At 34.6% G+C, this 13830-nt stretch overlaps 1 protein-coding gene across 1 annotated transcript in view; it reads left to right on the top strand.

Moving 5' to 3' along the window:
• The first annotated feature begins 1674 nt into the window (after positions 1–1674).
• Positions 1675–13830, top strand: part of LOC126968298 (serine protease filzig) — a 48850-nt gene continuing 36694 nt past the window's right edge. Inside the window, exon 1 of the mRNA XM_050813211.1 lies at positions 1675–1883. Within this exon, the coding sequence (XP_050669168.1) occupies positions 1790–1883 (94 nt within the window). The 5' untranslated portion in view covers positions 1675–1789. The remainder of the gene's footprint in view (positions 1884–13830) is intronic.

Raw genomic sequence — 13830 nt, 5'->3', positions numbered from 1 at the left:
ATTTTTATTATAGAACTTATTAAACGTCGAAAACTACCACCCATTTGAAAAAGTATGACCTGAGAAGAACGGGCGCAAAAACTCAGCAAGCCTCTTTTTGTCATAAAATATCGGTACAATTTAATATCGCACAATAAATTATTTATTTGTTACAATTGATTACACTTACAATTAATTTATTATTTAATTATACTTATTTGAACAAAAAAGATATTGAGTCGCTTCAACAACAAAAACACTATTTCAACAAATGCACAATATAATATATACTAACTTAACAGATAACATTTAACTAAATCCATTCAATTTCACTTATAAAATCAGATAACAAAAAAAGAAATACACAACACTAATGTTGCACATTACGTCAGCTGTATAGCTACAGATATACTGCTACAAGCATTTCAATGACGTGAACTCACGAGATTTAACGCATCCAAAAAGTGTCAAACTATATATTATATTCATATTTTTATTAATTATTTATTTATTGCGAGCGCCAGTCATGAGCATGTCGGTGACGCGAACCCATAACATTATTCAAGTTTTCACTTCAGAAACCAAATACATACATGCACAACGCAGCCACCATCGCCACTTTGTAACTGATATCTTATCATTTAAATAAATAATTTCGATTTGATTTAAAACAATTAAGGTCGTAGAAATAAAAATGCTTAATGAGTTTGAGTTTTAAACATTTTTACTAACATGCCTTCAACTTCAGCGTTTGCGCGCGTTGAAGTCTTTTGTATTGACTTTGTAATAATAAGATTTAAAATAATAATGGAAATACTGTGAATACATAAATGTATAATAAACATGAATGAAAAACAGATTTTTACATTTTCAAAATATAACAGTTTATTTTTGTCAAATCATTTTAATCAGAAAGAAAATCAAAGTTGGTTTTATAAGTTTTTATTCCACACAGGTGTCGCTATAGGTCAAATTAAACTTCTATATAATTATGTCATTCTGAATGACAGAAAGTATTTGACCAAGAAAAGTGTGAAGTTCACCATATAATGTTTAATTTTTTATGCTTATGACAATACGTATTAATTAACCATCTGCAGAAAAAATGAAATGATAAATAATTTATTTTTAGAAGATCGTCGTATATTGTGTCCTTTAATAAGAGAGAACTCCTTTTAGGGACTGTCCATAAACACTGAATGATGTTTAAGGAACTGTTTAACTCACCCCCTCTTTTCTGTTGATATCTGGTAGGGTTTAAAAATAAATATTACCTGTTTTTTCCGAATGCCCTCCCCCTACTTTCGAGCCTAATGTGATTAATGGAGTTTCCTTTATTGAAGGTTTTAATTGTAAAAACTTGCTTGACTATTATCTTCAATATCAATTTATAAATAAAAAATCGTCTCAACCGCATAGTTTACACTGCGGCAGAAACAAGATCTATCTATCTCCCTCGCACATACTATCGTCTTACAATTTCTCATTTCACCGTTCACTTGCTTAGCATGTCGGAGTTAGTGCGACAGGGTTCTATTCTATTACTTCCAATTCTTATTGCAATGCATTAAAGTTTAATTTCGATAATCTGGAGAAAGTAGAGTTCCTTGTCAAATTAACCGCTACCTGTAATGTGTGTGTTTCTTATTTTACAATGTTTAAGTTGGTCACTCGGCTAGTGGGTTTAAGTCTGTGACATTGAACAGTCGTCTAAAAGTTGGGACATGTCGGACCTTTGCCGGCGTTACAATTTAAAAATTAAAAAAGTTATGTGTGCTGTCGGAAATTGAATTTGCGCGGGGATTCGATAATGGAACGCGCGTGTAGGAGTGACGTGAAAATGTTTTTAGTGTTTTTGTTTTTAGTGGACAATCTTCGTGTTTACGGCCAGGATTATGATAGAGGTAAAAATATTTTATTTTATTAAAAAGTAATAAATGTGCATATTAATAAAACATGATGTATTACGCTAATGTATGCAAAAGCTACAGAAATGCATTGCATTTAATTATTTTTAATTAACAATGTGTATGTAAATTATCGAAATTTAACACAAAAAAGGTTATGTTCGTACATAACATAATCGTTGAATAATTATTTGTTTTTCTGTCAGTAATTCCAATTTATTCAGATTATTATGTTTTTGTACTTGGGTGACTTTTAGTACATGTCTCTCAGTTCGGTGTTGAAATTCGGAATTATACTATATTACATAATAAAGTAAATTACAACCAATTTTAAGATCTCAAAACTTACAATTATTACTCATAGTTTAATATAAAAATTAACCCCCTTATTCATAATGGTCCGCTAACTTTAAACAGCCGTTAAGGAGTTTTTTTTTGTTTTTTTTCTCATTCTGACTTAGGTCAATAGAAGAAGACAGAGTGCGAATTAGCAATGCTTTAAGTTAGCAGACTATTATGAATAAGGGGGTAAGTGGAAACATAAACTAATATAATTACAATAACAATTACTTTAAAAAACAAACAAACAAAGAAAAACATATTTTTTCTTACAAACTTTAAACAGGAATTTGTGCAAACAAAAATAATTCAAGCACTCTCTAAATTTATATTGTTTGTTTTACTGGTACACCGAATAAAATTATATTTGATTTCATTTACAAATTATATTTGATTTCATTTACAAATGAAATCAAATATAATTTTATTCATTCAGTTCAAAACAGGCACTTGTGAATGTCAAACTTATAGATAGATTCACCATTAACCATCAATTGGAAAAAGGTGAATAAATTTTAATGACGAAGAAACTCAATGCAAGAATTGCCACTCTTATTAGGCCGCCATGTCCTAAGAAATCGCCAAAATAGCGCATATGTAATTGAAGCCATTTCTTGACGGTTTCTATAAAGTTTATATATATATTTTTTTATGGAATAGGAGGACAAACGAGCGTACGGGTCACCTGGTGTTAAGTGATCACCGCCGCCCACATTCTCCAGCAACACCAGAGGAATCACAAGAGCGTTGCCGGCCTTTAAGGAAGATGTACGTGCTTTTTTTGGAGGTGCCCATGTCGTATCGTCCCGGAAATACCGCACAAGGAAGTTCATTCCACAGCTTCGTAGTACGAGGAAGAAAGCTCCTTGAAAACCGCACTGTGGAGGACCGCCACACATCCAGATGGTGGGGATGATATCCTAACTTGTGGCGTGTCGTGCGAAGGTGGAATATTTTTACAAATAATAATTATATATCTACAGATTCAGAAAAGAAAATAATTTTTTCTTGACATTTCTATTTTTTATTAACAGAACAGGAAAAATCACCAAAATAACCTTAACTTTTACAGTTGGAGGCATGCAAATCATTCAATCGAGATTTGTACGAAATCAATTGTACGAAAATCAATTAATTTTACACGAATACTATTTATCATGACATAGTTTTGTTATTTTTGAAAAAAAAATGTATTATGTTTGTTATAAATTAAAAATGTTTCTAATTTTGATTTAAGACTAGATCTTGTGCGAGAGAACCTAGCACTCGATTCCTCGAGGCCATCGCTTCGGTCCCCAGCCTTAAATTATCATTTTCAACTTTTAGCTAATATATAAAATTCTCATGTCGCGGTGTTTGTAGTTAAACTCCTTCGAAACGGCTTGACCGATTCTCATGAAATTTCGAGTGCATGTCCTATTCGAGACCTACCCAGGTCTGAGAATAGGACAACAACTATTTTGCATATTTTTTTTTTTAATTTTTTTGACATTTTTTTTAAATTTGTTTGATTATGAGTCAGCATTAAAAAATACATACAACTTCAAATTTTCACCCATCTACGATCAACAGTTACTTTTGTATCTCGATTTTAATATCGGCAATACAACGTTTGCTGGGTCAGCTAGTCTATAAATATTTTTTTTTCTATAACAAAACCGTAACAGAGCAAAATATGTAAATTTAATATTTTTGTTAAATACCGAAGCCAAAAAAGTAGTTAAAATAATTTCAACTGTTTGTATGTTTGTCTGTATGTATATCCGTACAAAAACCCCGGAACTAAAATAACAAATAAACGCAAAAACATACATTTAACTCAATTTTATGAGGTATTTGGGTAATTTGATGAACTATAAATATCCCTGCTTTATTAAAATGTAATATATAAGTGCAGGCCGTATACAAACAGTATCCCAAATGTGAGGGAATAAAGGCGAGAACACACGCAACTATGAGCCAGTAGTCAAATGGCAAATAACGTAACCCTAACGGATTCGTATGTAGGATGTACAAACTATGCAAAATTCCACCGAAAATTGGTTAGAACGAGATCTGTGAGTAGTTTTTTTTAATACGTCAAAATTTTTACAACGAACTACAAGAACTTTTATATTATGTTGCTTGCGTCTACAGAATCCTTTATGGGCGAGTCCGACTCTCACTTGGCGGCGTTTCTTATTTCTACAATTTGTCTATTAGTTTTTTGATATTTGACCAGAAAATGATAAAATAAATTCGTAAGAAGGTTTGAGTTGTTATTGGAAAGTACATTTTTATGTGGTTTATTGTTTCTTTACACTTTAACAACTTTAGCCAAGTGTTTAAGGGATAAAAATCAAAAGTATACATTTTTGAAATTTTCTCTGAGCTTGCCCGGGACATAAAGGGAAGGGAAGGGAAGTCATACGGAAGTCCCAGGTCCAAGGGTGTCGTAAGAGGCGACTAAGGGCATTTACCAGTGGGACCCTTTGCACTGGATGCCGGCCTGATTATGGGTACCACAACGGCGCCTTTTATCTGCCGTGAAGCAGTGAGGTGTAAGCATTATTGTATTTCGTTCTGAAGGGCGCCGTAGCTAGTGAAATAACTGGGCAAGTGAGACTTAACATCTTATGACTCAAGGTGACAAACGAAAATATAGTGCCGCTCAGAATTTTTGGGTTTTTCAAGAATCCTGAGTGGTACTGTATTATCATGGGTAGGGCGTATCAATTACCGATCAGCTGAACGTCCTGCTCGTCCCGTCCCTTATTGTCATAAAAAAATCTATCCAGTACTTTTTCCCTGATGCGCGCATAAATGAAAACCTCTATCATTTTACACATGGAGATATACACATTTTTTCGAATAAAGATTTTCCGATAAGAAAGGTGAAGAAACTCCCTGAGATTCCTTGTTTTTTTTCTCTCCAGGGCCAATGCACTTGCGTGCAAGCACCTAATTAAGTTAAAATTTAAATTGGGAACTGTCTGTGCCAAAAAACCGGTGTCCACCGTCACTGAACTACGCTGAATCGTTATTATATGTGTAACGGTAACAGACGCATTGATGTATCCATCGATTATAATGGGTTAAATCACCGTTTTTTTTGTATCGATTGTTATTTAATGAATCGTCTTTCAAGTGCTGATTGAGAGTCAATTTTAATGATATTCAAGTCAAGTCAAGTGTCAAAAAAGTTTTACAAAGAAATAAATACAGACTCGCAACGCAAATTTTTGTCATAGATCTTAATGCATTGATTACTATTCATGCAAATTAAATTGGTAACCAAAATTTATGAACGATTCGGGACTCGAACCCGCGACTTCTCTCGGGTTCCGTCCGAGCGCTCTTTCCATCTAACCCAACCTGAGTACTCGAACGAGTAAACATGGGTCGTAAATTTTGGTAAGTATGTCTTGTTCAACTCTCAGGCTCCATCTAAATTTTGATTAAATTTAATTTGTGTGATTAATTCCAGAAGAGAAGGTTATCAATTAAAAAATAACAAATTAACTAGATTTCAAAAAGTGACATAACAAGTCCTGTAGATGGAGACATAACCTGAGATGGAGACATAACCTGAGAGTTGAACAAGTCATACCTACCAAAGTTTACGACCCATGCGTACTCGGTCGGTTGGTTCAGTTGGTATGAGCGCTCGGACGGAACCCGAGAGGCGCTGGTTCGAGTCCCTCATCGTTCCTAAATTTTGTTCCTAACCTGTAGTTATAAATCACATAAAATTTCAATCAATTGTTAACACAATTGATACCACTCAAGATTCTTGCCTAACCTGCTCTGCATGTGGCGGAGTCGTGGGGATGAGTCGTTCCCTTCCCTAAAATATGGTCTATGGGGCGATGGCTGGTCCATGCATCATGCTCGGGAACGGGTGCCACTTGTGGTTGTTGGATGATCCTGATATCAGAAAGTCTCCTTCATGTTTTATAATTAAAGTAAATGAATATATTTTATGTATTTACAGTGTGTGTAGATTGAAATGTACAGTAAATGTACATCTATTGTGCATTTCTACTCTATTGAGTAGAAAAAATAAGAGTTATTACTCTTATTTTTACGAATTAAATAAACATCTACTTTTTTGACGTACTCGTGTAAGGCGTTGAGTATTTGACGCTTGAGTATTTTTGTTGCATCACTTTACATAATTTTATGTAATTAAAATAAAATGTAAGACGGTGTACCTGTAAATTATGATTTAGAGGAGCGGTAATTAATTTCTTGCCACTTATTCTCATTAAGGCTCAACCTTTTCCAAAGTGGTGGTAAATATACAAAGAAAAAAAAATACATTCATAAGTGTCATTTCTTTAATCTAGATGAATAAAGTGTAATAGTAAAGTGTAATAGTAAGTAAGATAATAGTCTTAAATCTTACGAACCTTCACCTTGAACTGTTATAGTTATTAAGTCAGTGTATTTGTTGGATGCGATTACTAATTGTGACAGTACTGACAATCATCATGTTCACGAAGCATCCTTACACGGGCAATGAATTCAAGCTCCAAAGGTTGATGCATGCAATATACGATAATTTATATTTTTACAGTTTATTCTTTATTACTTTTTATGACATACCTAATTGATATTATTGGATGTAGTACCTTACAAACTAATTTGTTATGTATATTACAGCCATTGTAAAATACTCTAGTGTATTGAAAAGAGTGACCGTTTAGTTTCATATATGTTCTTTTTACGAGCTCTACTTTTTCCGAACATATGTTAGATTCAGTAATTTAAAAGAAATATGACGATTCCAAAGCGCTTAGATTAAGCCTCATTGAATAAAGTTTATTTGAATTTGACTTCAATGAAAAGTTGACAACAAAAAGATCACTCAAGATCTACCTTGCCAACCCTATGGTCGGTCTTAAGTTTCGTGAACCTTTAATCAATTAACAGGTACAGTCGTGAGCACAACCGTCGTATTCCTCACAAATTAACAGTATAAGTAAAGTAGGTCAGTTTTTTAGCAGGTATCAAAACCAGTTACGAACGGTGTTACCAGATTTACGAGCCGAAAAGAAATCTTTTACAGCCAGTTTTTGGTAGTGACTGCTCAATGATTTGTTGGAAAAAGGTAGCGCTTAAGGTCATGTTTTCAAATTTTGTTTAAATTTGGGGTGTTTGTAAAGAGCAAAGTTTTAATAAATCTAAAAAGTAGGCTTACATCGATTAAATATATTATTATCATCACTATATACTATAAAACAAAGTCCTCCGCCGTCTGTCTGTTCGCGATAAACTCATAAATACTGTAGCGATTTTCATGCTGATTTCACCAATGGGTAGCGCGATCCTCGGGGAAGGCTTCAGTATATCATTTTTGTTTTTATACATTAACGATATTTGTTAGTGACGGAAAAATATGTCGCCTTGGGGCTTTCAACAAAAACGCTGTCTAAACCCTTAGAGATATAATAAAACAATGTTTGCTGGAATTATGTAGCTTTTAAACGCCTACAGAAAAATCCGCGATAGCATATGTCTATCTCTTAAGGATAGCATACTAAGTCCATTTTAATAATTTAAGAAATTGGCAATTATAAGCGGAAATGTTTTTATGTAAAGGTTTTTACACAAATACGATTTTATTCATTATCAATTTTAGCCGACTCCAAAAAAGGAGGATGTTCTCAATTCGTTTTTTTTTTATGATTGTTACCTCAGAACATTCGACTGGGTGAACCGATTTTGATAATTCTTTTTTCCTTTGAAAGCTGGTGTTTCCCGTCTGGTCCCATTGCAATTTGATCCAGATCTGTCAGAATAGTGGTACCCACAAAAAAACCATAAAAGTCTTAAATTTGTAGTATAAAAGAATGTGAGCGTCAAATGGACGAATAACTCAATATCGAGTCAACCAGTCTCGGTGATGGGTACATATTTGTTACCTTAGGGTGGGAGAAGATGGGTCGAATGGGATGAGCCGAACATCGGCACAAAAACACATCACAGGCGCCTTATCGATTTGACAGGTGAGGTTAGAGGATAAGTTTGGTAGAGAGGTAAAGTTGCCAGCTTCATGGGCACCATTGGAATATATTGAGATAAAGTTATTTTTTCCATTATATAACTTTTTTGAGACATTATGCTTATTGACACTATATTTAGTAAAGTATGCTTTCCTCACGATTAGGCTGTGTTGGTACCGACTAGTTTCAGACCAATCGGAGATCATTTACCAGGGTGAGTTCGCTGTCGCGCCTCATCTAGCACTGCGCATTTGCACTCGTACAGAGTGGGTTGACATGTTATGTAATATCCGATCTCTTTTGAGTGTCTTAATTGGTAAGCGTATTGGAAACGTATTCCTTGTGGCTATAGTAAAGGCTTAGATACGCGGAGAATGCCATAAAGTACTATCTACGCGCCTCAGTAGAGCTACTGACAACCTTTCAGGGGATAGTATTTACTCTCTCTATCTTTTTAGTTCTTGTTATCATATTAAGTATATTTAAAAGCATTGTTTTGAAGTGTTACTTAGACTAGAGTTTGTATTTCGAGAGAAAAATATCCTCTTTGTAAGTTAAATGTTAACCATCGTAATCGATCAACGGATCAAAAGGGTAAAACCAGGAGTCAACACATTATTGTTACGAAATAAGGTGCTACTCATGTTAAAGTCATGGATGTTAATATATATTTATGTATGTTTAAGTACGTATATCGTAGTCTTGCACACATAAAATGAGCTTGCTTTTGTGTCAATGTGATTATATGTAAATAGATTTTTAATACAGTCACCAATCACCATACATATATTCTAGGACATGAAATCAAAGGTTTTTTTTTATAACATATTTTAATACCACCTACTTAATTATAATTCACAAATAAGTTATCATCTAAATAATTAGTGCTAAATTAAATAGAAAACCGTTACAAAACGTTAAAAGAAACAAACTCTAAGCTTCTAAGAATAAATTACGAATAATGACACAATGTCTTATATTCTCACAGTAATCGGGCAGAGTAATGCCCTAACTCATCAAGGGTTGAAACCGAAGTGTGTGAACCTTTATTTTTTGGGAGAGGAGGAAAATACGTTTACGTATTGAATACCCCGTAACGGGGCCCATATGTCGGACACGGGTGTCCCCCTACCGACTAAAAACCGCATCTATGCCGTCAACCTTGAAGGCTTTTACAACGACATAGGACGTGGGCCATGGTGGCCGCAAAGACTACGCAACAACAGTCGTGGGGCGTCTCCTTAGGAGATTCGAACCCCGGACCGGCTGTGTGCTTGAGGGAAGGAGAAAAGATGATGATGAACATGAAAGATGAGATGTCGACGCCAGGAAGACATCGCGTTTTATAGACGTCTTAATCCTGTCGACCTGTCACTGTCATCAATATAGTCTCGTAAAATCACGTGAGCAAAATGTAAATTTATAAATTATGAATTCATAACGTAAAACGTACTTTAACACCCTCAATATTACATGCAAAACTTTGTATTTTCTATTTGTGACACCCAAGTTACCCATACTAAAAAAGTAATACAAAAACCGTTATAAAACAGTCAAATATAAGAACGTGATAATTTACTCGAATAACACAGACGTCTTCGCTATTTCGACCCAATTTTCACTTTCTTTGACCCACGCTCGCTTTCAAACGTTGAGGCTTTCATACAATGGAACAGTTGTTACAGGTTATTTGGCCTGCTCAACACGACATGTTAATTGACCTAATAACACATACACAGGCAGGGTTTGTAATGCTTGCAAAAATTACATTGCTCGTGGTGACGTCGTGGGGTGGGTCCTTACCATTTCAAACTTTTTTTTATGCTATTCAAATTTAAATATTTTTATTCAAAAAAGGATATGAAATCATTTATTGAAAGTTAAGAAATCGTAATATCGTACAATGAAACTTATTATTTAATATACTGAGGGCGGTCGCTCCATTCCCAATCTGTGTTATCATGAAGAATAAATCGTGAGCAGCGACATCTATTGGTCGCATCGCGTAACGACACAAAATGTAAAGTACCCGCACGGAAAAAAAAAATAGTATTCCTGTTGATTTTTTAAGCGACAGACGTCTCTATCGCACATTTCATGGGCGATGTATTTTGTTTTAGCAATTGAAATCAAATTATTTTGCAAAATTATGAAAAACGTTTAGTTTACTTACATATTTTTTTTAATTTAAAGGGGCACTTGAAATTCGACACACCCTCCTTTTTAAGTTTGGATTTGCTGTCATTACGTGACGTTGTGTGCCTTGTGCCGATGTTTTGATACCTTTTTCACAAAAGTATGGCTCAGTCAATCCTTCATAGTTAATACCCCACCAAACCGTCCCTGAAGTCGGATAGAGCCCACGTTGCACTCTGTCGACTAATTGGGAAGCTTCCTTAGAGTTTTGAGTATTAATACGGTCGTTTTAATTGTTACAAAGTTGCTCTATAATTGTAAAAATTTTCTCATCCGTAAACAAAAATTTTCTGTGACCTCCCTTTGCGTACCGCTTACGTACTATTGATAGTTGTTTTTATTTTACCACCCTATTCTTTTTTAAATTACTAGTTAAGAAATATGTATGTCTCTTATAGGCTGCAAGTCCTTAGTTATCTTATAAAAAATGCGACATGGTTTAAGGCGCTATCTTCATCTACCGAGAAAAAATTTTTTGCTTTCGGACTGGATTTCGCCGAATTCTTTACCTTTCTGCTTTGAACAACTTTTCGTACGAACACTACGTGGAAGTCCAGATCTTTTTTCTGTCACAAACAGAGATGAGAAAAGAGGTCTTATTGTACCTATTATTAACCCCAATACACAAACATTTTCTAATACCAAGCGTATGGAGAGTTTTAAAAATTGCATTTGGCTCCATACCTACTTTGTGTGAGGCAATAACAGCGATTCGGTTCTCTTTATCACCCCACTCCATTTTAATATCACAAAATATTGTACAATGTATTGGCGACAAAATGAGAAAATCCATTGAACAATCATATAAAAATGACAGATTCCAAATTCAAATGTAATATTTTGTTTATTTTTAAGTGTGACAGTATTAATGGCCGGACTTAGTATATATTTATATATAGCCCCATATGTTATGACGTCTGTTGCTTAAATCGCTTGAAATATGCACCCACTTTTAATGTAGGACACAAATGAGATAGTACTATGTTAGTTTAGTGTCATTCATTAATCAATTCAGTTACTAATAGAACGCATAACGGCACGTTAATGTTAAATAGAGCGTGTACAAAACTGTTACTATACTATTTTCAGAGATTATAACGTATTTAACATTGATTATTTATAAGATTAACATTTAGAATACATATTCTATGATTCTTTACAAAAAACCCTATATCTTCACCAGTGGGAGGCTCCTTTGCACAGGCACACTTTGCTAGATTTTGGGTACCACAACGGCGCCTATTTATGCCGTGAAACAGTAATGTATAAGCATTACTGTGTTTCGGTCTGAAGGACGCCGTAGCTAGTGAAATTACTGGGCAAATGGGACTTAACATTTTATGTCTCAAGGTGACGAGCGCAGTTGTAGTGCCGCTCAGAATTTTTGGGGTTTTTCAAGGATCCTGAGCGGCACTGCATTTCAATCGGCAGGGCTTATCAATTACCATCAGCTGAACGTCTTGCTAGTCTCGTGCCTTATTTTCATAAAAAAATCTTCGTTTGCTAAGTGATTTAAAATCCTGTTTTGAATAAAAATATACGAAATGAATTTTCTTTATTAATTTAGGTTTCGTACAATACAATACAATTATGATGTTATCGGTTCAAGAGGCTACCAGGAGGCCTTGTTCTGAGAAGAACTGGCAAGAAATTCAGCAAGTTTTATTGTCCCTTTACAGTTTTCATATGAAAATTATACATTGAAATAAGCGAGGATAATGTATTCTATCTACTCTTGTGGTATTCTATTTTTTCTTTTGTAGATTTGTTATGGGGTTAAGCCAATGTCATGTTGAGCCAAACCTTTAGAATCTCATTATGTTGAATAGTTTTTAAGGGGCAAAGCTTTGGACAGTTAGGAGTATTGCTCTCTTATTTGGTCAAAAATATCTGAGCTCGTATCATTGAGGACCCAGAACTCTTAGAACGCCTTGAACCCTTGGAATTGCTTATCTAAGCAGAAAGAAGAGCAGAATATATTTATATACCATAGGGAGTGAAAACAACATAACATATTGCAACAACACTTGGTAAACATCATGCAGTTCGTAAAGGGGCTTTAACATGGGGAGAAGCACTGATAAGAAAATTTGCTTATCCTGCATAATATATAGAACTTTTGGTGGCCTGCGCAAAACCAGATAAGTTGGTTACGCTCCGAGCCAAAAGTTATTCATTCTACACGGAATGTAATACATTCACGTATTATTTTGTTATGATCAGTTTACTTAATTGTCTTCAACTATTAGCAAATTTGAAAAAAATATTACCTATTCGAACTATTCAGATGTCAGTAACTATGGGCCTGATAAGAAAGCTCATGGTCTTTCAGAGGGAAATGTAGAGGGCTATGCACCAAGTTTTCCTGTGAGATCGAATCAGAAATGAGGAGATACCTAGATAAACCAAAGTCGCTGAAACAACCCAGATGGCTGCAGAACTGAAGTAGCAGTAGCAGTGCTCGTAGCTCGACAGACAGATGGCCGTTGGGGCATTGAATTCCTCGAATGGCGGATTGGATACCGGAGGTATACCAAATATAAATTCGAACACCAAACGACCATTTCACTCATTAAATTTAAAAACATAAAGTCTAAAATGTCATTGTTAGCTTAAAATAATCGTTAATTTGTATTTCACAAGCACACGCTATTTTAAAAAGTTCACACCTTTTTCACATGACTAAACTATATAACTGTACCGTTTCTAGTTTTTACAAATACCTAGTCTAGAAATAAGTTCGTAAATATAAGTATTTATTCATTGAAGTTTTTACATTTTGATTTTACATCTCTTTAATTTTTTTGGAATCAATGGATTTACGCATTATTTCAATGGGAAATTATGTCACTGCTTATTCTACAGATTGAATTATAACCAGGAAATGAAGTAAAAGTATTACAGGTAATACTAGGCTAAGTAAACTTAGGTTTACCCCGGTATATCTTACGGGTTACTTTGGTATTATTATTTATACCCAGGTAAACATAACTTTACTAGGCCTTCTAGCATTACACGCAACATGTATATGACATAGAGCGGACAACACGGACATAATCGTAATCCAAAATTTATCACCAAATTGGTAAAAAATCTTCATGTTACTAGTAAGAGATTCAAGTTAGCTTTACTTTATTAATTTATAACGGCTATATTCACGATTGTCTAGGTTTAAAAATTAAAGACAGGGTGAGAAACGCAGACATCCGAAGCAAAACTAAAATAACCGATGCACTTACTTTCTCCGTCAAAAGAAAATGGAAGTGGGCGGGGCACGTGGCCAGATACTCTGATGACAGGTGGACACACAGAATAATTAAATGGTCCGGCCCTCGAGGCATTAGAAAGAGAGGCAGGCCTTGTGGTAGGTGGACAGATGAAAAAATAGTGGCGGTGGCGGGGCAAAGTTGGATAGAGACTGC

This window comes from Leptidea sinapis, chromosome 15 (genome assembly GCF_905404315.1).
Source record: "Leptidea sinapis chromosome 15, ilLepSina1.1, whole genome shotgun sequence".
NCBI classification, from domain to species: Eukaryota; Metazoa; Arthropoda; class Insecta; order Lepidoptera; family Pieridae; genus Leptidea; species Leptidea sinapis.
Note: the sequence above shows the minus strand (reverse complement) of the source record. Positions and strands in the feature narration are given on the sequence as shown.